This window comes from Corvus moneduloides, chromosome 2, assembly GCF_009650955.1.
Source record: "Corvus moneduloides isolate bCorMon1 chromosome 2, bCorMon1.pri, whole genome shotgun sequence".
Classification (NCBI taxonomy): Eukaryota; Metazoa; Chordata; class Aves; order Passeriformes; family Corvidae; genus Corvus; species Corvus moneduloides.
In genome coordinates, this window is record NC_045477.1 from 45,683,343 (window position 1) to 45,711,004 (window position 27,662).

The 27,662-nt window shown below is 42.9% G+C and overlaps 2 protein-coding genes across 7 annotated transcripts; one reads left to right on the forward strand and one right to left on the reverse strand.

Annotated features, from left to right (window-relative positions):
* Nucleotides 1-1,502: 1,502 nt before the first annotated feature.
* On the forward strand, nucleotides 1,503-12,868 carry IL17D (interleukin 17D). Its single transcript, XM_032099389.1, has 3 exons — nucleotides 1,503-1,752; nucleotides 1,858-2,168; nucleotides 10,896-12,868. The coding sequence occupies exons 1-3, from the start codon at nucleotides 1,738-1,740 to the stop codon at nucleotides 11,209-11,211; spliced, it is 642 nt and encodes a 213-aa protein (XP_031955280.1). The 5' UTR covers nucleotides 1,503-1,737; the 3' UTR covers nucleotides 11,212-12,868.
* On the reverse strand, nucleotides 11,956-26,049 carry EEF1AKMT1 (EEF1A lysine methyltransferase 1). 6 transcript variants are annotated; one of them, XR_004238210.1, is made up of 6 exons: nucleotides 24,152-25,302; nucleotides 20,475-20,628; nucleotides 19,503-19,585; nucleotides 18,577-18,857; nucleotides 15,128-17,386; nucleotides 11,956-14,972 (listed from the first exon to the last, which is right to left on the reverse strand). XR_004238210.1 is itself a non-coding variant. In XM_032099385.1 (6 exons), exons 3-6 carry the CDS (start codon nucleotides 20,622-20,624, stop codon nucleotides 17,259-17,261), a joined length of 642 nt encoding a protein of 213 aa, XP_031955276.1. In that variant the 5' UTR covers nucleotides 20,625-20,628; nucleotides 24,152-24,311; nucleotides 25,701-25,893; the 3' UTR covers nucleotides 14,927-17,258. The 6 variants fall into 6 exon arrangements, 4 of the variants coding, with proteins under 4 accessions (XP_031955276.1, XP_031955277.1, XP_031955278.1 ...); XR_004238211.1 differs by having other exon boundaries at nucleotides 14,925-16,180; nucleotides 17,096-17,386; nucleotides 24,152-25,300; XM_032099385.1 differs by adding an exon at nucleotides 25,701-25,893 and having other exon boundaries at nucleotides 14,927-17,386; nucleotides 24,152-24,311.
* Between the last annotated feature and the right edge of the window lie 1,613 nt (nucleotides 26,050-27,662).

Genomic DNA, 27,662 nt, shown 5'->3' on the forward strand with positions numbered 1-27,662 from the left:
ATATCGATGCATATAAAGGAAGTGCATAAAACTCCTATTTTGCAAAGCCAAGTGTGTCATCCTCATGCTACTCAGGAATCAGAAATTTCTCAAGATTTTGTCTTAGGAACAGTAATATAAATGGCAATTGTTTATGGTGACAAACATTTGCCATGTTGCCACATATACCACTCCAAGGTGGTGAAGTAACACAAGGCCAGGTGCATGGTCAGGGGTTAGACTGGGCTAAATGGACAACCTTTGTCCCAGTCTGTCATCTGAGGATACCACTGCAAAGGGGTTTTTAATTCAATTTAAAACTTTCCTTCCTCAGAGCTGAAATCTGATTCAAATTCCACACAGTTAAAGGTCAGGATACTGCTAATAAGTGATAACTGTGATGCATATGGCACCAAAATCACTAAAAATCATAGTTAGACTTAAGTCTATGACTTTTCAGAAACCACAAAATCAAGTCCCTTCATCACATTATGAATGCCAGACCACTCTGCTTCAATTCCAGCCTGTTTGGTGATGTCTTGTACTTCTGTGGTACCAAGCTGGGGTTTCTCAGTTCTTGTATGATTCATGATCCCATTTTCCCTTATTCCTAATTAGTATTTTCATATTTAACTATCCTTATCCTAAATGTCTCAAGAGATGTGCAGGACTTCATCAGCACACATGAAATACTTGATTCGAGTGATGAATTCTGAGGTCTGTTTGTAATGCACACCATTTCAGTGGATCACATCTTTTATGACCCAGAGTACTACAGATGCTTATTTTCGTGGGTTGTGCCAGAGACCATGAAACACATCATGTGTTTTTAGGAGATACAGAATACAGATACAGGATAGATGTTGAAGCCATTAGAGGTGAGACTCACCTCAACGTCCTTTAGGTATGTACCATGCAAATTTCTCGTCTTCTGAAGCGGCTTCTCTTGCAGTCAGCAGAGTGACACCGCCGTGGGTGTCCACCCCGGGCCCCCTCCGCCGGAGGAGCGGGTGGATCAGGCTCCAAGCGGCCTCACGGTCGCCTGCCCCAGGCTCCATGCTGGACATCAACCACCTCGGTTCCTGCTGGAGAAACGACACAGCTGGATGGAGAAACACGCTAGAGGTGCTGCCTGGAGTCGGGCAAGTGGGAAATCCCAAATCCCTACGAGGGACAGTGCCAATGGCCCTAAAATGACTGCGAGAGTCCGGGCTAGAGTAGTCCCTTCCCCAGCTGTAAATCCCCACGTTTTTTCACATCAGCCTTGACACTTCGGCTACGACCGGGCCAAATCCCCCTGGCTCTGCCTCAATCTCGAGCCCTGGCCCAGAGGGTGCCGAGCGTCCCGGCGGGGTTGAGGACAGCCCGGCTCCTGCCGGTGCCGCCGGCTCGGTGGGAGGGAGCGCGGGGCTCCCGACGGGGCCCCCGGGCTTGCGGGGAGCACTGGGCCGGTGGCTCGGGGGGGTGCCCGCGGCAGGGCCCCGGGGCGGGCTAGCGGCAGGAGCCCGCCTGTGCCCGCGGGGTGTCCCTGGGGCTGCGGGCAGTGCTGGGTGCGGGACCGGCCCGCGCCCGGCGCCGAGCGCTCGCCGCCTCCGTGAGCGCCGGCGAACATGTTCCTGGCAGGCGAGGCCAAGGGAGATGCAGTGAGGCGCAGGGCACTTTTCCAACAGCTCCTCCGCCGGGAGAGCCAGTGGCACGGCGCGGCGCCGCAGCCCGCCGCTCTCCCCAGCTCCCTCGAGGAGAATCAGCCCGGCCGCCATGCAGCGAGGCAGGGTAAGAGGCTGCGGACCGGGGGCCGGGGGCTGCGGTGCCGGGCGGTGCCGGGCGGGAGCGGTGTCCCCGGTGTCCCCATCCCCGCTGACGGCGGCGTCGTTGCAGGTGCGGGCGGCGCTGGCGGCGCTGCTGGCGCTGCTCTGCGCGGCGCTGCTCCCGCTCCTCCCGGAGGCCGCCAGGGCGCCCAAGCAGCGGCCGGCGCGGACCCGGAGCTGCGGCGAGCGGCCCGAGGAGCTGCTGGAGCAGCTGTACGGGCGGCTGGCGGCGGGCATGCTCAGCGCCTTCCACCACACCCTGCAGCCCGAGCCGCCGGGCCGCCAGCACAACGCCAGCTGCCCCGCCGGGGCACGGCCGCCCGCGGACAAGAAGGTCCGGCTCCCCGTCAATCTGCGCAGCGCATCGCCCTGGGCATACAGGTGACTCCGGCGCCGGGGAAAGGGGGGTGCGGCCGTCTCAGGGGGTCCCGGCAGGCTGAAGGGAGCCGAGGCGGTGTCCCGGTGCGGGACCGGCAGCGCCGGGCTCCGCCGGCTTTCCCGCGCAGTGACCGGGGCGGCTCGGGAGGCGAGGGGTGGCCGCGGCACCGGGCAGCAGCCTGCAGGAAAGGTGCTAAAGCACACGTCTAAGTAGGCGATGTAAGGTAATTGTGTAAAAACAGCTTACGTGAGGAATATGTTTAATGGGCAAAAAGAAATGAATGAGGTGGAGCAAGCCGTGAGATGGAGCTCACACCCACATCCACACCCACCCGGGAGCACAGACCACCCTCAAAAAGTCACTTGGGCAAATTGTCATATGTGAAGTTCACTCAGAGGACCCTCAGCAAAGGACCGCCACCAAAGAAGCACCTCCTGACTCTGCAGCAGCCACAGAAGGGCTCAGATGCTTTCGCCAAAATGTGACTCCAGATGCTCCGCGGTTTCTAAAATACATCAGGGTACAGTCTGTGTTCAGGTCACCTACCAACAGAGCCGTATCTTCACCTACCAAACACTCCAAAGGGCTTGGTGTCCAGTTTGCTGTAGGAGCGTAGGCAAGGAATGAGTACAGCAATATTCTGCACCTGTGTTTTCAACCTGTGCTTTGCAAACCTTCTTCCCCTGAGGCGGAACAGGGGCTGACAGACTATTTTTAAGGGGGCATAAAAACAACTAAGTAAAGTAAATTTGTTGTGAGGCTGGTTAATACACAAAACAAGGGCCTGCATTTCTATAGGAAGCTCTGGAAAAGCTTGGAAACCACTGATCTAATACACTAAACCCAGTGTGTGATCACATTCTCAGAAGACTGTGAAGTCTTCTGGTGGTTTGAATAAGACAGCTTTCTGTAAAGGACTGCAGACAACAGGAAGCTAAAATGTGCAAACTTAAAAGGAACTGACTTTCTTGCTACTTTTTATACATTATCCTTGGTATATACTTTGATGCATTTCCTGTGTATTCAGCAAACAGTTATCTCCTTGTTAGTGCTCTCCAACAAATATTTATTTTATGGCATGGGTTTTGCCTGCTTTTAGTGTAAGAAGTAATCCTACTGAGAGAAAGACGGTTTATTTGCTCAGTAAGCCCTTCATAAGCAAAGTATTTTTAGCAATACATTTTCTCTAAGCACACTGAGGATTTTTAAGCTACCTAAGAGTGCACAAAGTAAATAAATACCATGAACGAAACACCTCCTATTCAGCTCAGGTATTTTTTACAGTGGTTTTGCAAAGTACTAGTGCTATCAGAAAATTGTTCCTCTGGTTTAAAAACAGTGCCCTCCATCCTTACATCTTGTTGGGCAGGTATTTATTTTCAGTTGGAGCTCTGTGTAGGCTTACTTCTTAACAGAGAACCAGCTGCTCTTTAGGGGCTGGATTACAAAAGGTTTATTAAGAAGCTGTAAATCCACTGTACTTTTCATCAAAATGTTTTCAAGACAGACCACTAACCATTCACATACAAGTAACTTGATGACATCTCCAAGCTAGGAATTTTAAAAGATAGTGGAAAAAAGTATTACACCACTAAAAGCAAAATCTAAAATTATATTCAGAGGGAAAAATGTTTTCTGTAGGGTAAAGAGGCCTAAGTACACCATCTAGTTAACAGATCTCATTTACAGATTTTTTTGTGATTGCATTTTTACTGTATCATTAGTGTGTAATGAGACAGCAACAGATATCTCAAAATGTGTAATTAAAGTGTAAAGTATAAGATTGCTAACGTGCATTAGTTATTACCACCTGCTATCTCATAGATTTTGAAGCCAGATGTGAAAATTCGTTTCTGTGGTCTTCAGCTGGGTACCCAGGAAGCTCCTTAATGCTATTAGATCTACTCCATATCTTTGAGAAGAGCACACAGCTCTCCTTTAAAGACTGCAAGTAATGTCCCACTATGCTTTGTCAATGGTTAACCAATTTCACTTATACAATCCCAATTTCTTCTCCATCGCTGGAGTGTTAATCTGAAAAGCCGCACACGGATCTCTTCCGTATTACAGCACTTTCTTGACAAGCCTACTTGCATTTAATCCTTTTCCCTCATAAATTGCTCCCCTACACAGATTCATTGCTGTCTCCTGAACTGCCTTCTGAATCACCAAAGTTGTTCTAGTGGTGAAGGCTCATAAATAAATTTACTGTTGGCAGACCCCTCTTGTATGCGCTGATAGGACGCTGCTCAAAGGCTGAACTTGACAACTTGAAATTTGCATCAAGTTGCCTGTCCTGTTCCAGCATCTCACAGACATCCTGCTCTCTGACTTATTTTCTGCACCTACTTACAGTGCAATTCATTTCTGCTCTGTGCATAAAGACTCTTTTTTCTTTTTGACCTACACTTTAATGCCTGAGATACCTCATGCTGTTTCTCTGTCTTCATTGGTGTTACAGCAGTTCCCATTGTTACCATCTGCAGATTTCATTAACATACTGTTTATACTCCCTATTCCAGGTCATTAATAATAAAGATATTAAGTCTGGCTCTACTTACCTTCCCCTGAATATCTCCCCAGGAACCTGGTCCCAGCTATTTAATGCTGCTGCTTGTAATTCTTCTGTTCACATGACTGTTCAGTGCAAGTCAACTGGAATTTTTTCATATCAGCATTTATGAGAAAGAATCAAATATATTACTTAGAGAACTGTGTATAACGTTGACCCTACTGCATCACCTGTATCCCAAACCTGTCATTCTGTTTAAGTGTGGAAGAATTAGGTTTGACTGGCTCAAAGCTCAGATAATCCTTGTGTGGCTTCTTTGCTTGTCTTTATTCTGTGCTTACTGTTTATTTTCCATTACTTGGTATTTTAATTTGGTTATACAAAAATCATGACTTACATCACTTTTGGCTTGCTACAACCCAGAGATACAGGAGTAGTACATGGATTGCACCACAGATCCATTTGGTCCCCAACCCTACTGCTAGCAGCAACCAACAGGTGGTATTTAAGGCAGGGGAAAAATACTAGTTTGTGGATCTGATACTGAAATTCCATCCTGATGGCCACAGGAGATCTGTATATAACTCAGGGCACAGAGTTTAATCACGCGAATCACTCTTTGCTCTGCAGAGCTATAAAGAGACAGCAGAGTTCCCTGAAGTCAGCTGAGCACGCTGGATTTGCTCAGCACTTCAGGAAGTTGGGCTACAAATTACCCAGCTTTTTTAAAAAATAGAGCCGGCAGCAGAAGTTCTGCCGTGAAATTGTCCTTCCATGAAATCATCAGGCTGACTGTGTGCCAGCTTGTGACATCTATCCAGTGGTTGCTCATCCTTTTAGCAGTATTACGTGGCAATCAATGAAACCCAGAGAGCCTGCTTGTACAAGGAGGTTCTGGCAAGGGCCACTTGGCTACTGCTATGGTTCAGAGTTGCTTAGCAAGAATTAATGATATGGGTGGACCTGCAGACGCTGCCGACATCACAGGATGGGTGCTCTTGTTAACATTTACAGAAGCCACAATCATGGTGATCATTAGCAGTGCAAGCACAGCTCCAGAGAGGCACAGACAAGTTGCTCATGGACAAAAGCCATTATAAAAAGGATTAATTTTAAATGTCTTCCTAAACATTTGTGGGGTCTGATCATAAAGCTCAGAGCAATGGTGGAAAAATCTGATCCCCCTTGTTGTAAAGTATTTGAACCTTGATAGTATGCCCTAGCCAAACAATTTTTAGTTATTTTTACCAGAGCCCTCAGAGTAGGACCAGGCTGGAATTACCCTCACCAGCTTCACCTGGCCTTTCCACCTTCAGCTGCAGCCCATCAGCCCCAAGAGGGTTTTTAAGCTCCAGTCTGAAGGTTGGAGGGGAGAGGTGGGATAGGTTTATATCTGTTTCCTGTCCTTTGCTGTCTTGTTGTTTGGATTTCCTGGATTAACTTGGCTGCTGATCACTGGATGGGTTTTTTTGCTGTCATCATCTTGATGCTGCTTGTCTGGATCAGGAGCCTCACCTGTTAGAGCCCTCAGGAATTCATCAAGGACTGAGAGGTAAACTGTGCTGAACTGGGAAAGAAGAAGCTGAAAAACTAAATACCAAGAAATAGATGAAAAAGGACTGTGCTGCACTAGATTAAAACCAATCATATTATCAGAAAAGTATGTGCAGAGCTCATTGAACAAAATAGAGAAACCAATCTCAAGCAATGTGAGATCTCATGCACAGCAGTTGCAAAATGTGTGTGTACTGTATTATGTAAAAGTTGTAAAATGTATAAGTAGAGTAGTATGTAAAAGTAGGTAGAATGTATAAGTTGTAAAATGTGTAAGTACTGCATTAGGTAGACGTTGTAAAAGGTGTAAGAAAGATGTATAGGTAGTGTGATATGTGGAAGTTATAGAATGTGTAAGTAAGTGAACTGTATAAGTAGGGTATGATGTCAAAGTTGTGAGATGTGTGAGTGGAGTGTACTTTAAACAACAAGAAGCTTCTGCGTAATCATGTTGATTCGTTGATCAGAAGGCATGAGTTCCCACACCCACTGAAGTCAGCAGCACTTTTACAGGTAGTGCTGATTCGTGATTCCATTCATGGTGCTGCAGAGCACAGATGACTTTCATTAACCAGCTGTATATATCAGCTCTGTTTTTATTTTCTGATGTCTAAGGCTATAGTAACAATCAGAGAATTTGAAAACACTTCTGTGTCAGTTTAGCAAAATTTCTTTGTGTGCGTTCAGGAAGTCTTTCATGTTTCTGAACTTCCAAATCCCATTGCATTTGTTCCTGCCTCTGGGCCCTAATCCTGCATCTACTAAGGGTTAATTTACAGAGATTTAACTTCTATCGTCAGTGTTTCTCTGATGATGTTAGCCAGTCCCTGTCTTAAACATTGCCCAGCTTGTTTTTTCTGTTTTTCAAAAATCTGTTTCAGTTCATAAGCATCCTTGGTTTAGTGCTCATTTACATAAAATCTTAATAACGGTAATACAGGCAAGTCATTTTTTCACTGGTAAAAGCCAAGCTGCCTGCAATGTGTTTGAAGGAAGTCATACAAGAGGACTTTCCTTCAAATAATACTCCAGTGATTTTCTAGAAGCTTATCCAAGACATTTTCCAGGATTTAGCATTACCATGTGGCATGGTGTGCATGTCCCAAAGATGCTGCCAAGAGAAAGAATACAAGGGGATGCAGAGCTGCCATCCTTTTTAGTTGAGCACGTTTGTGTAACTCTTCAGAAAATCAGTTAGCACTGGGCTATTTTTGTGCAAGCACTGTGCTACCTATAGTACTAATACCTATGTTGCTGCCTGTATATAAAATAAACTAACCATAATGTGAACAAAAGAACACCTGCTATAGGGAAAGAAATGTCTTGGCAAGGGAGAAAAAAAGCTGTTAGCTCTTAATCCTGTAAGTATTTCAGAGTGCAAAGGAAGGGGATGATGATCTGCTTATTAGACTCCTGATAACATCCAGCTGTTAGCCCAGTGCTAACAGTGATTTTTCTGACCAGTCGGCTGCCTGCCCTAGCACAGCATCTGACCCCGTGGAATCAGAAGCTTGGAAATTATGAAGTGACAATATTATTAAAAATACTACATATAAAAGCAGCAGTACAGGAGAAGGCAAATTAAGTCTCTTCAAGACTTTTACTTCTGACAGAAAGTTTTCTCTTGAGTTTCCAGGCTCAGTACGTAAATGGCAGGAAGTTTGCTTTTCACTGGGAGCTCTCTAAGCACTCGTAGGGTCACAAGGAAAAGCAGCCGAGTCACACTTCATTAGCAGTTCCAGTTCAGCACAAACCTGCTTCTTGTTCCAGCAGATGGGAATAGAGCAGACCAGCACAGCTCACTGCTCCTGTCACTTGGGAGCCAGGAGTGCTGGAGAGGCAGAGTTAGCTTTACACAGTGGTGACCCGAGTTCACCGGACAAGGGCAATCGTCATGAAAGTGTCTGGGCTGTCTGGTCTGCAGCAGTGGCCACAGCAAACGACAGGAGGCTGCAGGGGACACTTGAGTACCAGTGAAAAGTTGCACTTCTCTGGTTCTCCACTGCTCTTCCCAGCTCCATCCATCTCTTGGGTGTGTTTTTTCACTACATGTAGGAAAGACATAGCGAGAACTTGGAGCATGTGTCTTTACCTGGTTAGCTAACCTGATCAAACATGTTTACTCTCTTCCAGGAGAAGATGTTAAAACGTGGCTTGTAGTGGTTGGAGTAATGGAGAGGAATCAAACTATAGCAGCTGAGGCAGTGGTCATTTTCTGTGCAGTGTGATTATGCTCAGTTCAGGTGAACACAAGGAAGCAGGTCCAACTGCATTTATCCAGCTAAATGCTGGATGTTACTCTTGTTTGTTAGTGGTTCAGACCCAAGCACGTCTGGATTGCCTAGAAAGACACAAATGAAGTTTTATTTATATGGCTTTTCTGAACAGGCTGGAGCTGAAGATGCAGATCCTTGTATATGGCTCTAAATTTTAGTGACATTTGAGTTAAGGTATGAATTTCAGGAGGTATTACTTAGAGGCTTCAGCCTTGAAGTTCTGGTCTGGATGCAAAACCACATCTATATTTTGAATCCATCATTAAGTCTGGATTCTCTGATTCCTTCCAGTCCTCACATAATGTATTGACATTGAACTTAGTAATATAAGAGATTTTTTCCTTTGGAAAGTAGAAAACCATGCCACAACCACACCATCTTTCAAAAAACCCACACCACTAATACCTGACTTTTTCCACGTGGGATTTTGGAGAGATGGTTGTAGACCATGATTCCAGTAACAGTGTTCTGTCATGAGTGAAACCTCTCATGTTTGCATGCAGAAGCATGTTCATGCTTTCCAGTAACATCATAAACCAGGTGCTAGAGATAATACAGTAGAGGAAATACCAATGACTTGACACATGGTGTGTTTAACAATCCACCACTGAAATTACTCACACTTGAGTTTGAAATGGCAATGTATCATGTAGAAAGGCCTGTGTTCCACTTTCTTCCCTTCTGCTGCCTACCAGACATTTTATTTCACACTGGTGTGAGATCCTGTAACATGAAGGTATTTCCTGGGGAAAGTAAGCAAGTATAAATGGGACAGAGGAGCATTGCAAAAAATATCTGCAACATCACAGATGTCTGGCTATAAGAGAACTGGTCAGATTTTCCCATGAGGAAAACAAATTCTTTAAATTTTATATAATGGTCATTATATATATATTAAAAAAGTCTATTTTCCTTGATGACAGGATAATCAAGTTTGTGCTTGGCAAAAGCTGTCATTCCAGATTTCCTTTAACTGGATAAACTGGTGATACTTCTGAAAAGGGCAGCTCCCTTCTGTCCCCACCTACAGCTGTTTGTTCACTCTGCCTTGCTGGTGTAAAGCTCTGTGTACACGTGTGGCAAAACAGCTGACACACCAAACCCCAGCTTTTGATGGAGTTACTCCTCAGTTGAATGAATTCCTGGATCAATCCTGTGACCAGAAAAACATCAGTGTCAACCCAGGGGTGGGTGTGAGAGGGAGAGCCAGGCTGCCTGCTCTCACGAGGACAGATTTTGTTGACTAGCAGTCACAGCTTGAGGCAGACTTCTGTCTCTTCCAAACCTGAAACCTCCTCTCATCTCAGAGATGGCCTGAAGAGATAAAAGGTGAACACTTCGATACCCAAGGATGTGCTGCCAACCCTGGGAAACACAATTTAGAAATTGCTTTAAATCTATTAAGATCCCTTTAAGATCTATTAAGAGCTCCCACCTGGAGGACTGCATCCAGCTCTGGGACCCCAACACAAGAAGGATATGGACCAGTTGGAGTGAGTCCAGGGGAGGCCATGAAGATGTTCAAAGGGATGGAGTACCTCTCCTAAGAAGACAGGCTGAGCCTTGCAGTATCAGTAAAGGGGGCCTACAAGAGAGCTGGAGAAGAACTCTTCAAAAGGACATGGAGTGATAGGACAAGGAATAATGGCTTTAAACTAGAAGAGGGCAGATATTGGGAAGTATTAGGAAGTGAGGGTGGTGAGACACTGGCACAGGTTGCCCGGAGAAGCTGTGGATATGCCATCCCAGGAAGTTACAGTTTATCTCAGTGTGGGGATGAAAATGTTGCTATTATCTGGTTAGAGGAAGATACAGTAGACATGAATTAGAAAAAGCAATGCAGAGTTCTGTTTTCAAGGGGAAAGGTGCTCTTATGACCCCAAGTATACTAGGGAGCAAAACCTATTGCAGAAATAATAGTACAATTCAATTCTACTTAAATTACTAAATTTTAAAACATCATGTCATGGCTTTAACAATAATAATGTTAACAAGGATTTGTACCAATTTTTGAAGAACTCAAGGCAGATAAAAAGTCTAGAAATGCCCAGGTGTCCTTTTTAAGGCTCTGTTTACCCATTCAGTCCAAAACACAAAACTCATTCTGTTTAAACCCTTGAATCTCACAATTCAGAAAGCCAGACACTTCATACTTCCATGTGCACTGTAGGACCTAATCAGTTCTGTAAGCTGTTCATGTTTTTTTCTTTACACTTTACAAATTAGAAGCCAGACAGCAAGAGCTACAGCTATTTTTCCTGGTAAAGATGACAAAAACATGATATAATTATTATAATGATATAATAATAATATATAAGATTATATAATTTCAGATGAATAACCCTGTTTTTAGAGGTACTAATGAATCTTTATTTGCTGCTCTCTAGAATTTCCTATGATCCCATGAGATACCCTAAATACATTCCTGAAGCCTACTGCCTGTGCAAAGGCTGCCTGATGGGGATCTTTGGCGAGGAGAGCTTCCATTTCCGCAGCACCCCGGTGTTCATGCCCACGGTCATCCTGCGCCGCACGCCCGCCTGTGCCGGGGGCCGCTATGTCTACACCGAGGATTACATCACCATCCCTGTGGGCTGCACCTGTGTACCTGAGCAGGAAAAGGAGGCAGAGAGCGTAAATTCCAGCATAGATAAACAAGAAGTGAAGTTGCTGGTGAGCCAGAACAAGCCCTCATCAGAATGAAGAATGAGATGATGATGGCCTCACATCATCATCTCACCACCTCAGGAAACTGCACTGCAGCAGCAAACACACTCACTTGCCCTCTTTTTCTGCTTACAGTTATTTCAGATACAAGATGGAAAGTCCAGTCACTTAGATCATTAGAGATGGCAGTTCATTCAACTTCTTTAGTTCATTCATGTAAACTTGTTTAGTTCATTACTCCAAACTCCTTTTTTTTCCCCCTTAGAGCAGAACATTTTATCTTTACTTATCCACAGTAAATTTTAGAAGATGATGCAACTGTAAGACATGGTAGTTATTACTATAGCAGGCTACTGGTTGTAGGTATTTTTAAGGAATCTCTTATACTCTACTTTTAAGTACAGTTATATAAAAAACACATAGCTGCTGTACATGTGACATATGAGCAGTTAAAAGGATAATTTCTCAGGCTGGGAGAGCTTCCCTTTATACTGCATAAACTCCAAGCTTTACCTCTGAGCTGTTACCTCTTTTGCTAATTTATACACTATAGCAAGGAAACTTTTGCTGAGTTAGTCATTCATGAAGCAATATTCTATTTGCTTGCTATTTTTAAGCTCGCCAAATTGCTAAGGGTACAAAGGTGTTGACAAAAAAACATGCTAGAATATTGTAAAAATGCAGTGGACTTTCTTGATGTGGACTAAGTCTAATTATACAGAAAATATCAATTTGAAAAAAACCACAGTTTGGGTCCCAAGAATTCTGTATTTGATTTCATCCATCACTGACTGCTTAACTTTCTTGTGATAAAACTGTGTTCCATGCAGCTGAAAGGTGAAAACCTTTTTCGTTTTGGGAGAGGAGATTCCCCATTAAAAAGTAAGTACCAAGGATAGGCTTCACCTCAGGTGTGCTGCAGGTGAGTAAGCAGGCTAGGTCTTAACTTCCTCATGCTACAAGAGGCCATTGAATTGAGTCCCAGCTAATCCAAACTTGTTAAATCCAACTGATTTTTACCATTACTGTTACTCATTTCTCCTTATGCTACATGTAACAGACAATCACCTGCAAAAGCTGCTGGTCTGTGGATGTGCAGCCTTCCATCTGTGCAGCCTACTGCTGATGGAACTTGATGGCAGGCCCTCACCAGAAACCCTGGATACACAAAAACTTGCATTTCCAGAACACGTGACTAGAGTTGACTCAGCCTAGTGAATGAGAATCAGGAATGACCAGGCATGCCTTGCTAAGCATAATTCCTCAAAGGGCCACACTCGCCAAAATGGATAAACATCTGAATGCCTAGCAGAGAATCTCTTTTACAGCTGAAAGATTGTGACTGCAATATCTTTACAGAATAAACATCATATGCAGCAATGTATCTGCTACATCATGAATCTCAAAATTGGCCTTAATTCACAGCAGAGAAAGCCCCTATGCTACACAAACACACTCTTCTTTGGAGTGTTGGATGAAGAATGGAAAGACTGTGAGCTAATCACAACAAGTTAAAGAGAGAATGAAAGTTGTATGACAACTCCATCTCTTGGTGCATAATTATTGACTTTGCTCTCTCTGCCTCAGTCTAGCATAACAGTATTTTTACACTGCAATCTGTAACTTCTTACAAAGCCTAAAATAATTTTAAGAACTCCAGAAACGAATAAAAGATTCCCATCACAATGTCAGATTGAAGTTTGTAGCTGTGTTTTTTGTGCAGATGCTTCTCCTCAATTCTCCTTGTCTTTAGATATGTGTTTCCTCAGATTGTGATGCTTCTGTCTCAAGGGGATCTGCAAAAGTGAGTTCAAGGACGGTCATAAAATGTTTATACTACTCCGAGAACAGCTAATTGCCTGGCTGCTGCCAGCAATTATAGGTAGTTACCTGTTCCCCAGAGAATGTAAATACTTGCAGCTCTTTTCCTTCCTCCTAATGTGGAGGAACTTCTCACCCTCAGGGCACAGGGAAATGGTAATCAAAGGGGCTCAAAAGGGAGGCTGACCCACAGAATTGGAGAAACATTGCCCTAGGTGATGTTTCAGTAGCTTGATGCCTTACAACTGTAAGGCATTTCACCACTACATTGTGGGATTTTTCTCCACATGTACACTTAAGGCAACATGAAGTTGACCCTTCAAACTCCACAGCATAGAAAGCAAAGTCTTCACCCTAAAAGGCAGTAAAATGACCCAAAACAACAACAGCAAAATGTCCAACCATGCAGTACTGAACATTTAGTAAATACCTAGATGCCCTCCAGCAGGGCTCATTTGTCTGCCCACACACTTTTGTTATACAAATCTGCTGGCAACAGATCGGTTATTAGAGCATATGGATATATTTGTGTGATGTAGAGAAAAAAAATCTCACTTTTTGTTGCAACTCTCTTCCCCTGTACTGCAGGCATTAGTTATGGAGTCATTTTGAGATTTTCAAGTAACTAGACCATGTTCAAGGAATTCCTAGCAGGTGCGAGAATGCAAGCTAAGATCAGGTAAATGGAACATAATCAGTTTCTCCAATCCAGAAAAGCAGATGTTTTAGCATATATAAAGCTTCAGAAACTGAATGAAAGTATTAGAGAACTGTAAAACCTCCACAGACCAATAGAGTGCGTGTGTTGGCAAACTCATTCTTCAACAAGTGCAGAAAGCTTCCCATGGTTCAAGCACCTTTATGTTACTCTGTTCAGAAGCCCATTTTCCCTTTTTAATCCTCCTTTTCCTCTGTGAGAGACTTTTTAGCTGAGCCGGTTTGCTTCCTGATCCAGCTTTCCAGTTAGGTGTCTCTTAAAAGCTGTTTATGTTTTAGCATGAGCAACTGTTTGTTAATACTTAACATCAAGAGCTACTAGCTACACAAACACTTGCTGGCCTTCCAAATATCCTTCCATACATCCTTTCTCTCCACATTACTCATGTGGGAAAGGTTGAGTGTTAAATGTAGTTTGCATTTGTTTGGAATTGTTTTTTTTTAACAAGGTCATCACATCATGGATTTATATCAGTTTCACTTCAAATGTGGTGTGACATTTTCCAGCTTCCAGCCCTCTGGTTACAGCTGCCGCAGCCTTGCCTTTAATTTGAATGGGGGAGGGAGTGTTCATTGGAGTTGCTTCAAGGCTTCACAAACTGTTGATAGAAGGCAGACATGAAATGCCTCACTGAACCAACTCCAGGCCCAATAAGTGCAAACAATTCAAAGCTAAAACTATCTGGCAGCTGCAGTTGACTTGAGAAAATTTTTTCTGTGCCAGGGAAATCTCTTCCTTCAACGAGGTTGTCCCTGGAATACATTAGGAGCCACAAAACACAGAACAATATCCTCAGTAAAGAGATTATTTTCTGGTCTGTAGTATCGCTCAAGGTAGGTTGGAAAATTCCTATCAACCAGGAAGGCTGAGGAAAGCCTGAGATGCTAGTTTGGGTTTACTTGCCAGTCACCTGAAGGTGTCTGTCTGACTAGGTGAAGATCTACAGCTACAAGTAAACATGGAATTGCATGGGGGAACATGAACACGAAAGCAGCAGGAGGAAAAGGGAAAAAGGCTGGGATGTGCTCAGAAGGTATAAACATCTATTAATCTTGCTGGGACTAGGGATCAGCCATAACTACCTGGACTAGGGTAGTTAAAGAGGCTGTAGCACATATGACTGTGCAGTCATAAATGCCAATGGAAGAGTACCATGGTGCTAACACTTTACCACAGTCTGTTCCAACAGAAGGTCCACCCATCAGACATGCCCAGTAAAGTCAATCATTACTTGACGCTGGTATTTTTATTCATAATCCTGTTACAGAAGAAAAGAGGGATTTTGCTGTCACATAATATTTCTTAAAGTTACCACGCTGGCACAAAACACAAATTCACTACGAATTTTTGTGACTTGTACTCTTCTCTGAAACAGCTACTTCCTTGGAATCAAGTATGACAAAAATAGTTTACCTCCCATCACTGATGAAGGCTGTAAATGCCACTAGTCAAGCTCTGCTTGGGCAGCTGCCTGCACTCCCCAGGCTTTGAAGAGGGAAGCTGGTGGACAACGGGCTGCTCTGTTGAGTGCATCTGCGCAGATTTTCATGTACTCTCAGTTTCATAACTATATGTCTTCACAGTGCCCCTTTTCTGACCTACATGTGAGAAGCAGCAGTGACTTTCTTGGAAGTGAACTTCTTGGTACAACTGAATGGTGCATTTTTATATTTTTAAGAAATATTTCTGATGAAGTTAGCAAAGCTGTCTTTTAATTCCACTATGGAGAGACCAATAACACACATTTACCAAAATAAGCAAGCAAAGCAGCAACACAGGTGAGGCTTCAATTTGAACAGCACATTCTAATGTAGGTGGGTGGCAGGGGAATAGTATCATCCCTTCTGGCAATGATACCTGTCCCACTTGAAGCCTTTATGTAGTTAAAAACGAAGTTTCATGAGTTACTTCATTGTCTCCATCTGCTTGGTGTGCAAGACACTGAGGTAATAAACCAGTTTGAAGTACAAGTTTGTGCCAACAGCTATGCAGTTAACGTTCTGGTTTGCTTTATTTTTACACTGGCCACATAGAAGTGATGGTGTAGCCTCCTGGAAAACAACGAAACCCAGCTGTATTTCACCTGTGGACAGTCATTTTTAGGGGAATTCTGGCTCAGCAGCAAGGATGGCATCTGGTTTGAAAGGCAAGACTGTATGGGTCCTGGGCTCACAGAGCTTGTCAGGAGAGGCCAGCGTGTAAAAGAGGAAGAAAATTGTTGCCATGGAACCCAGAGACACTACATGCAGGGAGGAACCAGCAGGCGTAAAATGTGAGGAAGGAAAAGCCTTAGGAAACAAAGAGATCTCTTGAAAAATCGGGAGGAGAGATATAGTGGCTTGGGTGGGTATTTATGAAGCACTGTTGTGTCCAGCTCAGACAGCACCATTCTCTGAGCATTGAGAGAGGATAGTAATCCATCTGTTTTATTCCTGCTCAGCTGTTTACTCCACCAGATGGGAAAATCTGCATTCAAACAGCAGATATATGAGTATTATCACTGTGTTATAAAAAGTCTTGTCTCACAAGCTTAATTAGGTTTATTCCCACCACAAAATAAATTTAATACTTCATTTTACGTGATTCATTTTGTAGATGTAGCATTTCTATTAGCCTTTATACAGTACGACATACAAAGACAAGTACTTGTGTTTTGCAGAGTGTATTTAAAGATTATAAAACTGTTGAGTGCCTTGAAATTTATGAACTAACTTCCACCCAAGAATTCACTAGTGTAGTCAAAAGGTTAGTCAAAACTGGCTTTAAAAATACCAGTTATCAAAAATCTCTACTTACCCAAAGTGAAGTTTTTCCAATGTATCATCTACTTTGACTGAAATATAGTCCAAACCTTAAATATAAAATCTAACATTTTTCTATTTGAAACAGTGGGAGTTTATCAATATGTTATTCCTCAGTGGCCTTGTAAGGTTCAATGATTTTTAAGATGCTTCCATTCTACTGCTATGTGGAACAGGAGAAAAAGATAAAACCAGGCAACTGGAAAAAAAATCATAACCATTCTTGTAACTATAAACTTGACATATCTGTAGATCATCTTTAGTTTGATATTGAAATTATTAAAAAGTAGGCACTATATTTAATCAGAGCCATTATGATTCAAGATTTAAGGGACATGTATGGGTTACATTACTGCAGAACTATCAAGTTCTTCGGCAATGATGATTCTGATGCCTGCAAGGCAAACACCTATGTGTTGTTATAAGCTAAAATCCTTTCAAAGAGGTCACTGATGTGTCCTCAAATGGTAAAAGCTACCAGTTAAAAAGAAACTCTAACAGAGAAGTTCCCATTATCCAGCACCTGCACTGCTTGGTCTGCATTTACCTAGTAAGAAACACAGTAACTGCAAATGCTTACTCCTTTGAAAGAGAGTGGCCATCACACTGTGTTGATTCCAGTTATCCCAGAAAACAGTCCTTGGAGCCAAATATTTCAGCACTGAAAAATATGGAGTAACTGATAAAAAACAGAAGGAAGCTTGACTGAAGAAGTTGTAGATTTGCAGATGATCTTAGGAGAATCAGTCCAGTCCAGAAGCATAGTTCACGTAACATCGAAATTCATTGGCTAAATTTCGTGAGTGTTTTGGAATAAACTTGCACATCTTCACACCAAGAAGCTTTGCTGCCTGTTCCTCCATGACTGCACCTGCAGCAAAAATAACTGGTATTCAATAAGGAAAAACAGTAACAGAATGTTTGAACTTTTTCAATAGCTCCTCCTAAATGCATATATAGAGAGCCTGTTTTTTTTAAGGAAGGAAGGCTTAAAGCAGCTACACTCTCAGCCTTCCTTAACAACAGAATCTGTTGGGAAATTTAAAATAAACCTAGAAGAACAGAAGACGTCCCAAGGAAATGAATGTCCAAGAAATTTCATAAAAATAAGTAGAGGGTATCAGTGCCCTTTTTACGGTAAACAAACTTGAACTCAGTCTTCTTGCTGCATTCCAAGGAAGTTAAATGGTAGGGAGCCATGGGAAATGCAAACAGATTACATCCACTCTTTCACTTAAATAAACCACAGTGTGATATTTGCAGCTACACACTGAGAAATTACTCCTTGAGCAGTAAACTGAAGAACCACATATCCATTCTAGGGAAAAAACTTCTGAGAACCACCCTTGTGTGTGGCTACCACGTGCACTTAAACCAAGGAGCAGGCTTTCAATGGCCACATTATTTTAATTTTTCTTTGTTTTGCCTGCTTGGTTGCCTTCCCTCAGACTGTACGTACAGAGGGGTTTTGTCCTTTGCTTTTTTGGAAAGCTTTCCTGGATGTCTTCAGATGTCTTGTAATAACAATACAGTTTAAGAAAAGCCATGACCTGGGTAGACACCCATCACTTCTCAAACCAGCAACTGCACCTTCCTAAAGAAGGACCCACAAGTACAGATACCTAGTTATATGTTTTCACTGCTTTTATCACTGCTTTTTAGTTCCTCCTGCTGTATTTCAGTGCCTAAGACATAAACAATAACTTGCACCTATGTTTGCCATTCCCAAACTTCAATCATTGCAATTATAGAGAGTGGCCCTTTTACAAGAAAAAATACATTTCTGGAATTTTTCTGGATGATCTTACAATTCTTCAAAAATTTAGTAGAATTCATAATGCCATAGGAAAAAAGTACTGACTTGAACTATTAAAACCCACGTGCCTTCTGTTTAAAATAAAGGTTGAGCTCAAGTACTCAAATAAAAAGCTTAGGATACATATTCCTCCTTCAATTAATGATAATTCAGCATTATTGAGTTAGTATTTTTCTCATGTAAGTTTGTCATTAGAAAGAGATAAAAAGGCACTTAAGGGGACCTAATATTTTTATTAGTTATACCTGTGCAAAGCAGAATCTTTCCTTTTGTTAGATATTTGATGGTCTCTGCAGTCTTTTGAAGACATTCCTCAGACAGATAGGGTGGATCTGCTATTACAATGTCAAAACTGTGTGGCAGGAGATTTTCAGGTAAGTCCAAAGGGTGATTGTAATCATAGAAGATAAATTCTTCTCCATACACAGAAAACCTTCTGTCATACTCCAGTACACACACAGAAAAATCTTCACCATCCTGTTCTTTCAGTTTCTGGTACACACTTGGTGCACTAATGCATGCTATCCTGAGAAAACACATAATAACTTTAAATTGTAATTTTAAAAGGCAAGCAACAGCAACAAAACTCTATAGCAGTCCTCAGAGAGGCTTTGGGAAAAGATTTTAAACATTAGTCCCAAAATGTAAGGTATTCTTCCTCCATTCTAACCATCAATTACTTTAATAACAGAGACTTAAGTATGAAATTCATTACCTGTTCAACCCCATTCTACATAAAGATCTTAAGCTCAGCTACAGAGAAAGTCTTGTTTCAGCAAAGCAAGGAAGTACATGCAAAAACTTAAAATTAAAAATTACTCTTTACAGAAACAGGAAGAAAACCAATTTTTTTTCCATCTGTTCTACAGAAACAATATATAAAAACTAAGAAAAGAATTACAAGCCAATAATATGCTCTGGAGCACTTCGTATTTCTCAAAAAATTAAAAAATTCATAGTAAACTTTTACAAGGCACAGCCTACAACATTCAGTGAAATGATAAACAGGAAGATCAGTAAATAACATCAAAGCAATTCTGTAGTATCTCGGTTGAACAAAAATGAAGTACAATGAGTAATGAATTAAACTGCATGCTCTTGTCTACACAGCAGAAACAAAATATTTACAGAAAAGATATGTTAAATCTACAACACAATTATTAAAACCTACCTGCCACCTTTTCCAGCTGCCAGAACTGCTTCCTTAGCCAGGCACAATGCAGTTTCATCACTGTACCAAAATTGGCTCAGTTGCTGAGAAAGATAATACACAATTACAAACAGCATCAAATCTTCTGACTCTGCTATGTAGAGTTAGGTGTGGTGAGTCATAACTGAAGAAAACCAGAATCCATAGCAACTTCTCAGTTCACAAACTGTAAAGCTGGAAAGGTGACTCTTTTCCTGACAGTCTTTCTACTCCTAGTGATATGCAGCAGGTACCTTACACCCTGTGTTTCCAAAGCATGAACCGCAGCATCGGGAAAACCAAGTAATCCAAACCACTGACAAGGTATTTCAAGGCCAATGTGCACATGCACATTATTTACGTGCTCTTAAATTGAGTTACTTTAGCAGAAGAGGAAAAAGGAATGTGAGAAGTAACAGTATAGGAAGAAAGAAAGGATAAAACTACTAAATGGGAATGGATCAGAAAAAGGAAGAGCAAAAAAACCCCAAAAAAACCCAACCCAGAGACAAATAAGAAACCAGTCTGTCACAAATAAAAACAAGCAGCAAAACAGCCATCCACAAAAACAAAGAAATAAAACACAGAAAGAAGTATGATGTGAAAGGAAAGATTACTTGGTCTTGTTACATTATGTTTGTCTCAGGGAAGAGGCTTTACTACTATCACATGCTAAGCTGGAATTAAAATTTCCAGCAGGGACAGATGCTTCTGTTAGCAGCTTTATTCCCTCTCCATGTACTTTCAGTTTGTACTCCCCATGCACATGTGGAGCAAACAACTATACCCAGATTTAATACTAAAGCAAATCTCCCTACAGTGTTGTCATCCATTAATAGGAACATCTTAAGTGTTCCCCTCTTTAATTTCATTTCATTATTCAGCCACAAAAGAAACTTGGTAAGGGCTATTCCTCTATCTGTGCTTCATTCACTGAAATTCATAGTTTCTTACCCAGTCTTCTTCTATTGAGCCAATGGAATATTGATTAAACCCTTGGGAGGTCTTCGTGCCCTCTCTCTGCTGCTGTTCCGAATAGAACTCCTGGAGCGCAGCCAATGTATGGGATGAAAGCTGGGGAATGTCATCATCATCATCATCCATTTTCCTAGATGTCAACAAGAAAAAAAATAAATTAAATTAACCCTTTTCAATGGTGAATGGTTTTTACAACAGCATAATCTTGTGAGGTAAAACAACTTCCACCAAGAATGCAACTAACTAGGAAAACCTCCTAACAAAAGAAAATTTATTCCCTCTACTTAAGCGCTCTTAAATCACTGAGAGGCCAATTGGAAATAACAAGTCTCCACAGAGAATTCAGGAAGAGCAGCAACACTGTTCCCTTTCTATATAAGATGGATTTGGCTTGTGTTCTTACAGGGAAGTTGACATTACAGTTCTTGGTTTCCTGTGGATCTGGAAAATCCTACAGAAATTATTTCCTTCCTTCCTAGAAATAATGATAGCTGTTGGTCATTCCTTCCCATGCTCAAAAGCCACACAGTTTTGACTCCAAATGAAGTAAACCAGCATTCTAGCTCAGCATCACCTTGCTTAAACCTCCATGCCATGAAAAGATTCCTCTAAATGCCACAAACCTACAAGTAAAAAAAAAAAAAAAAAAAAGCCATCGAAAAGCTCCAAAAAGACACGGTATGTACCAATGGAAAAGTACAGGCATTTTCAGAAAGCTGCTGAAGTGGGTTCTGCCACGCAACATCCCTGAGCCCTCTGACCCCAGGCAGCACAGCAGCCTCTCCCAGGGAACAGTGCCACCTCGTGGAACGGTGGTGCCGGAAAGGACTCGGCACGTGAAAAGCCGGAGAAAACTGAGAAAGATTCTTCTCTCAAGAAACCCATTTTCCCTGCATCCAGCCTAAGAACCAGCACACGAGCAATGCCTTTAACAGGGCCTGGAGACAGGGATACGCCTGCATTATGCAGAAGTCACCAAGAACCGCGGGCCACCTGAACAGTGCATGAACATTCTGAGTAATTTCAAGTAGAGCTACTCATGGCTTTTCTTCTCCCATTTCCCTGCTTTACAAGGAGAGCTCCAGAACTCTCCGGCAGTCTCCTCCCCTTCCACCCTTCCTTCTGCTCTAGCAGAGCTTTCAATATGAAGTTTCCTAAAACAGCTTCTTCCTGCTTGCTGGAAAAAGGGTACCTTATCCTGCCACTGTGCGATAACTCTGCCATTCCACTGACACAGTACACACCTAAGGGAAGCTCTTATCTGGAAAACCTGGCTTTTCCAGAGTATCATTTATTTACTTGCTGGCTTCTCAGGCCAGGCTGGCCAAACAGGGAATTGCTCACAGCCCAAAGACCCACCTATGCCATCAGCCTCACACAAAAGAATTCTGAGTCAAGCTACCTAGTAAAACCAAAATCATCACTTTTCCCCTAGTTTTCTGTTGAATAAAACAGAAATGCTTTCAAAATATTTACATCATTAAATTATGTATTATTTAAAGTCTTTATTACAGAAATGACTGTGAGTCCAGACAGATAATACAGTTTCTAGCCACAGTGCTCTAACAATACACAACACTAGACCCATTTTAGGCCCTATACCACAATTTATTTTTGTTAGGATGTGGTAGAATTTCGCAATCGTTCCTTAACTCACAAGTTTTTTTTTATTAACTGAACAATACATGTAGTGATCTGGTTTGCTATTATCCCCTAAGCAAGGACACATCTATGCTTTGACACTAAGAAACTGAAACAGGTGCAAAGTTGCAGTTCTTAAGTCAAAAGTTGAATTTTTTTTATTTTCTGCTCAGTGAGCCCATACTGGCATTTGCAAGGACTAAATCCATGCCCATGAAATGAAACACTAACAGATAAAGTTGCTGATGAAGAATTTCCCATTGTTTCAAAAGATACAAAGGCATACTGCCATTGACATGTTTTATCTATTAATAATTTTTTAGTTGATTTTTTATAGCCTTCCTTTTGGTTTGTAAATTAAAGCCTTAGGAACCAAGAAGTAATTAACTGTGAGGTTTTGTAAGAAGAGGTAACTCAGAACATATGGTAAAAATATTATGTACACCTATTACAAGTGCCTCCAAAATTCAATATATTTTTCTGAATGCATATACTGACTTAGGTCATTAGCATGAAAACATTCTCATGCTTAAGAACTACATCAGAAAACTATTAAAGTGAGTTTATATGAACAAGACTTGTAAATTCCTTCAAGGGAGACAGTTCTACTGTTTGAAAGCCCCTTCATTATCCCTTCCAAAGGAAACAAAAAATAAATTCAGAGAGATAAGAACAGCACAGGAGACTCCAAGGCCTTGTCCACACACGAACGTTGTATGTATTTAACAATAGTTTCTGGTGGTCATATATGAAAAGTCTATTTTTATACAGCCAAATTCTAAAACAGAGGAAAAAAATACCCAAAGTTAGAAGAAATACCTAAAGTTAGAAAGACAGTCCTTGGTCCCCAGTACATTTATTTCACCTGTAATTATGATCGCCTGGAGAACAGGTGATAAGAAAACAGTAGGAAAGACTGCTAAAAGGCCACAGAACAGAAATACAACTGGAAAGCCATGCTCTTCATCTCTGGGAATGGGGAGGAAGAGGACAGTGTTAGCCCCTTAAGTTTTTTACTAAGTATATAAAAAGCACATGTGTAACTTCAGAAAAGATCTTATTCTAGAGTAAACTGGATCAAAAGACAGAGAGCATGAAATAGAGTTAAATCTAGCTGTCCGTGTTTTTTCCAAGCTGCCCAAGTCAGTCTTTGAGTTAAGCAGCTCATCATCCATGGTGTTTGTAGCACACACTGAGAAAAGCTGGCCAATGGTGTGCAACCATAATGAAAATCACCTGGAAGGGGCTGCAACCACCTGCCTGGAGGTAGAGAAGCCCTGATCTGAGTGACTGGAAAGTTACTAAATGTCTGGACTGGCGCCCTGATACCTCAAAAGCTGGAAGATACTGCACTCTGCTTAAGCTTCAGCTCATTATCATGTACAGGAATCCAAATCCTGTGTCCTCAGACAACAGCCAGAGAGGTGGCCAAAGTAACACACATAGAGGTGTGGAGGGAGTCTGTCCCCACCACACTAAAAGCCGAGATAGAAAAAGGATCTCTCCTACTGGAAGCAATTTTTCAGATCTTTAAATCCTAAAAGGAATTGATTGTCAGTGATTTGACAAGATATTGGGAGTATTGCCAAATGCACTTTAACAGGAATAACTGACAGAATAAAGTGTATGAAATTCATCAGTCTAAAGTAATTTAGACAAAAACTCCCTCCTGCTAGCCAGCATGGTTTAAGCCAGAAGAAACGGAGCATTGCTAGGCCATTATCTACATGTGTTATGTAGAGTCTTCTAATCAGAACTTCTCAAACACCTGAGAGGCCACTCTCAAGCACAGGCAGGCAGCCTGCTCCCTTGCACTTCAACAGGAAAAAAGTCAGAAACTCAAGTATATGGGGCTCAGGTGCCATGAAACAAAACAGCCTCTGAAGAGGATGGCCAAACCAGAGGATGTCAGAAAAGCACATGTGACAAACCTGAAACAGTTTTCCTACGTCCTAATGGTTTTGTGGACTAGGGAGAGAAGGACCAGGATTTGTGGACCAGGAGCAGCTCACCTGCTACAGACCTGAGTCGGCTCTGTTTCAGGATTAAGTCTGAATAACTTTTAATTCATGTCCATGGCAAATGGTTCAAGAAGAAAGTACTAGTGCAGGTCAGGGGTTGATACGAGTCGTTCTTCTGTCCTGAAGGGTTGACACTGATGGTGATTCCATCCTGAAGATAGCCAAAAGCAGCTGTCTCAGAAGGAGTGAGGTAAGGCAAATACATGTGATACCTCCACAATCTCTATTCTCCCAGACATTAACCATTCTGCTGAGGAAGTTGTTTCTGCATCTGAAATTATTCAGTCCACGAATGCAGTTCTCTGAAACACTTGTCCAGCATCCCTTAAATTCCCATAAACACTTTTAATCTACAATGTCATCTGGTAAGAAGCTTCATTTGATCAATCATTTTATGACTCCCCCTTCTTGCTGTGAGCGTGGCTACTCGCTTCACGTGATGCAGGTACCTGGTGTGTCAGAAAAGAATGCAAGTGCTTGAGCCCTACTCTTTCTCCACTGTCATTTCACAGACACCTCTAAGTCACCTCTCTTCCCTCACTCTGCAAATTGACCCTTCCTAATCTGAAGGGTCTTAACCCTCTCTGATGGACTGACAAAAGGCTTTCCATACGTTCACTTATCCATGTTGAAACTTTCTAACATACCCTTTTTCTGAGACTAGAACTCTACACAGCGGCTAAGATACAGGTGATCACGTATTTATGCTGTCACTTTATGATGTTTTCTGTTACACTCTATCTCCTTTCCTAAAAACCTGTAACATTTCATGTGTTTTTCTGGCTGCCACCAAATACTGACGTGGTGTTTTGGGAGAACCATGTATCATAATCGGAATCTCCTGACTGAGTAGGAACTGTGTCAGATAACATGGTTAAGCGGAATTTACATAAATTTAAAAGGAGCCATCAAGAGCTCCACGTTACCAAAACATTCAGAATAAAACTAAACAGCAGGTGTGGCGCTTCATTGCAACAAAAAGCAAGGAAAATACTAGAACTAGAAACAGTTCAAGCAGGGTAGTGAGACATCCAAACACTAGAACAGCTTTTACAGGGGAATGAGTACGAGGAAGGTGTAACTGAGGACGAGTATGACAGAACCTGTAATCATGAGTAGCATAAATGTCATGGGCAGACATACAGTTTTCCAAAGAAATAATTAAAAGGCCAAGTGCAGGCTGCAAAGGCTTTGACCAAAAAAAAAACAAACCAAAAAACAAAACAGACAAAAAAACCCCAAAGGAAACGAAAACAAAACAAAACAAACAAACAAAAAAACAAAACAAAAAAACTCCCCAAACCAAACCAAAGAGCTGGTTCATCACACAAGGTGTTGCTGAGATACAGAATCCCTCTCGGGGATCGAAGTGCATGAAACTCACACAGAAAGTTAACACAGGAGAAGCTCTCAGAGGACTACCAAATACGCAAAAACTGCACTGGATGAGCTAAGTAAAGTCAGGAGGCCTGGTGGCTACTTCAGGCAGAAGGGAAACATGATGTATCGCAGCCCCATTCCCATCCTTTTCCGTACGCACGGAGGGCGCGCAGGCAGGGCTCGGGACCGCCGCTCCCTCCTACACGTGGCTGACGGGACACGGACGGTTCCCAGAGAAGGCCCTTTCCTGCCGTCCCCTCCCCTGTGCGTCGCTTCGAGGGCACCCTGCAGCCACACAGAAACCCCGGGGGGGCACGGGGTGACCCCGGCCGGCCCGTCCGCGCCTCGGCCGCCCTCTCCCGGGGTCGGAGGGTGACGGGGGCGCTGAGGGGGCACGCGCGGGGGCTCCCAGCCGCACCCCCCCGCCCCCCCCGCGCGCCCCCCTCGCGCGCCCCCCTCGCGCCACTCACCGCCCGCCGGCCCCCTCCGCGCGCGCGCAGCTCGCCCCTGGCCCCGCCCCAGCGGCGCGCGCGCCGTGCCTGCCGGGGGGCGCGCGCCCCCTGCTGGGCGGCGCGGCGGGGCGGGGCCAGGCCGAGCTCGCGGGGCGGCTGCGGCGGCTGGAGGGTTCCGGGGGGGCTGGGATATCTCACACTGGTACCGGGGCCTGAGCTGGGCGGCGAGACAGCTACAGGCGTCCGGCCTGTCAGACTTGGCGAGCACAGGGGCTCCTCGAGTTAGATGTCAGGTGTTCACCTTGCACTGCAGCCCAGTGCCCCAAACTGTTTTTCTACATCTGGCTCTCCTGTCCAGGCTCTCCATTTCTGTTAAACATTAGCAAGCCCGAATAAGCTCCCTTTCTTGCGTACAAACAGAAGTCAAGCTGATTCTTAGATGCTTTCAAAAGATAGCAAGTTTTAAAATATCTTCTTTGTTTAACTTCATAAACTCATAGAATGGTTTGGGTTGGAAGGGTCCTTAAAGATCATCTAGTTACCACCCCACTGCCATGGGCAGGAACACCTTTTGCTATCCCAGGTTGCTGCAAGCCCCATGCAATCTGTCTTTGAACACTTCCAGGGATCAGGCATCCACAGCTTCTCTGAGCAACCTGTTCCAGAGCCTCACCACTGTCACAGTAAAGAATTTCTTCCTAATACCTAATCTAAACCTACTTGCATTCAGTTTGAAGCCATTCCCCCTTGTCCTGTCACTAACATGCCCTTGTAGAAAGTTTCTCTCCATCTTTCTTACAGGCTCCCTTCAGGCCAATTTTTCCTTCAGATCTCCATATTTTAAACTCTCTCTCATGTGGAAACAAGGCTTTCCACGGCAGTAGAGAACTATGGGCATTTTCATTTCTTTTAAAAAGACTTCTTTTGCAGTCTGGATCTGGCATTCAGTGCATTAGCCACTCTATCTTTGAAAGTTCTTGGTAAAACAAGTCTTCATCCCAGCACAGAAGACTGTCTCACGTGGAGTGCATCCATATCTATTCAGGCTACCACCACTGCTGTAATTTAAAACAAGCAAACCAATCCCTTTTCCCTGCATTGTGCAAAGTCACAGTTGTCTTGATGCCTGCATAGCACTACTGAGTGCGGCAAGAAATGTGGTTTAGATATTACAGTGAAGTGACACTTCAGTAATTTTCCTATTTCATGCATGTTTGTAAGGCATTTTACATGAAAAATGAAAGTAGAAATGAGACTGGGATAACACCTACTCTCAGTCCAGATTTCCCAGAGCAGCAGTCTGCCCCTTGACAAGCAATTCCTCCTCACCAAAACGGTTAAACAGATCACATAAGGGCACAAGGCTGTGTGGTGGCTTGGGGGGTGGGCAGGGTGACATTATTTAGGTTATGATATCAGATACTACTTGGCAGCAAACAGACAGCTCAAAACCTTGCTTGAATCCTGTTACAAGACAATTCTAGAAGGAAAGCTCCAAAGGAGCTCAAGTGACCCTGTAGGAAGGAAATAACCCAGGTTATCTCTTGCTGCAGTTTCTTTGGGATGTGAGGACAAATGAACCACAAACACAGGAACACCTGTAAAGTGGACCCTGAAAGAAATTTCTTATTAACAACTGGGTTTTGTTGTTCCCTCATATTTTTTGCAGA

Excerpts from the sequence above, each read along its gene's own strand:
- IL17D (XM_032099389.1), top strand. Across the intron at positions 2,169-10,895 it reads GCATCGCCCTGGGCATACAG|AATTTCCTATGATCCCATGA; the intron begins GTGACTCCGGCG and ends GCTGCTCTCTAG.
- EEF1AKMT1 (XM_032099386.1), bottom strand. The coding sequence starts at position 20,624 with ATGGATGATGATGATGATGACATTCCCCAGCTTTCATCCCATACATTG. Across the intron at positions 19,586-20,474 it reads GCTCAATAGAAGAAGACTGG|CAACTGAGCCAATTTTGGTA; the intron begins GTAAGAAACTAT and ends TATCTTTCTCAG. Across the intron at positions 17,387-18,576 it reads AAAGATTCTGCTTTGCACAG|GTGCAGTCATGGAGGAACAG; the intron begins GTATAACTAATA and ends TTTTTGCTGCAG.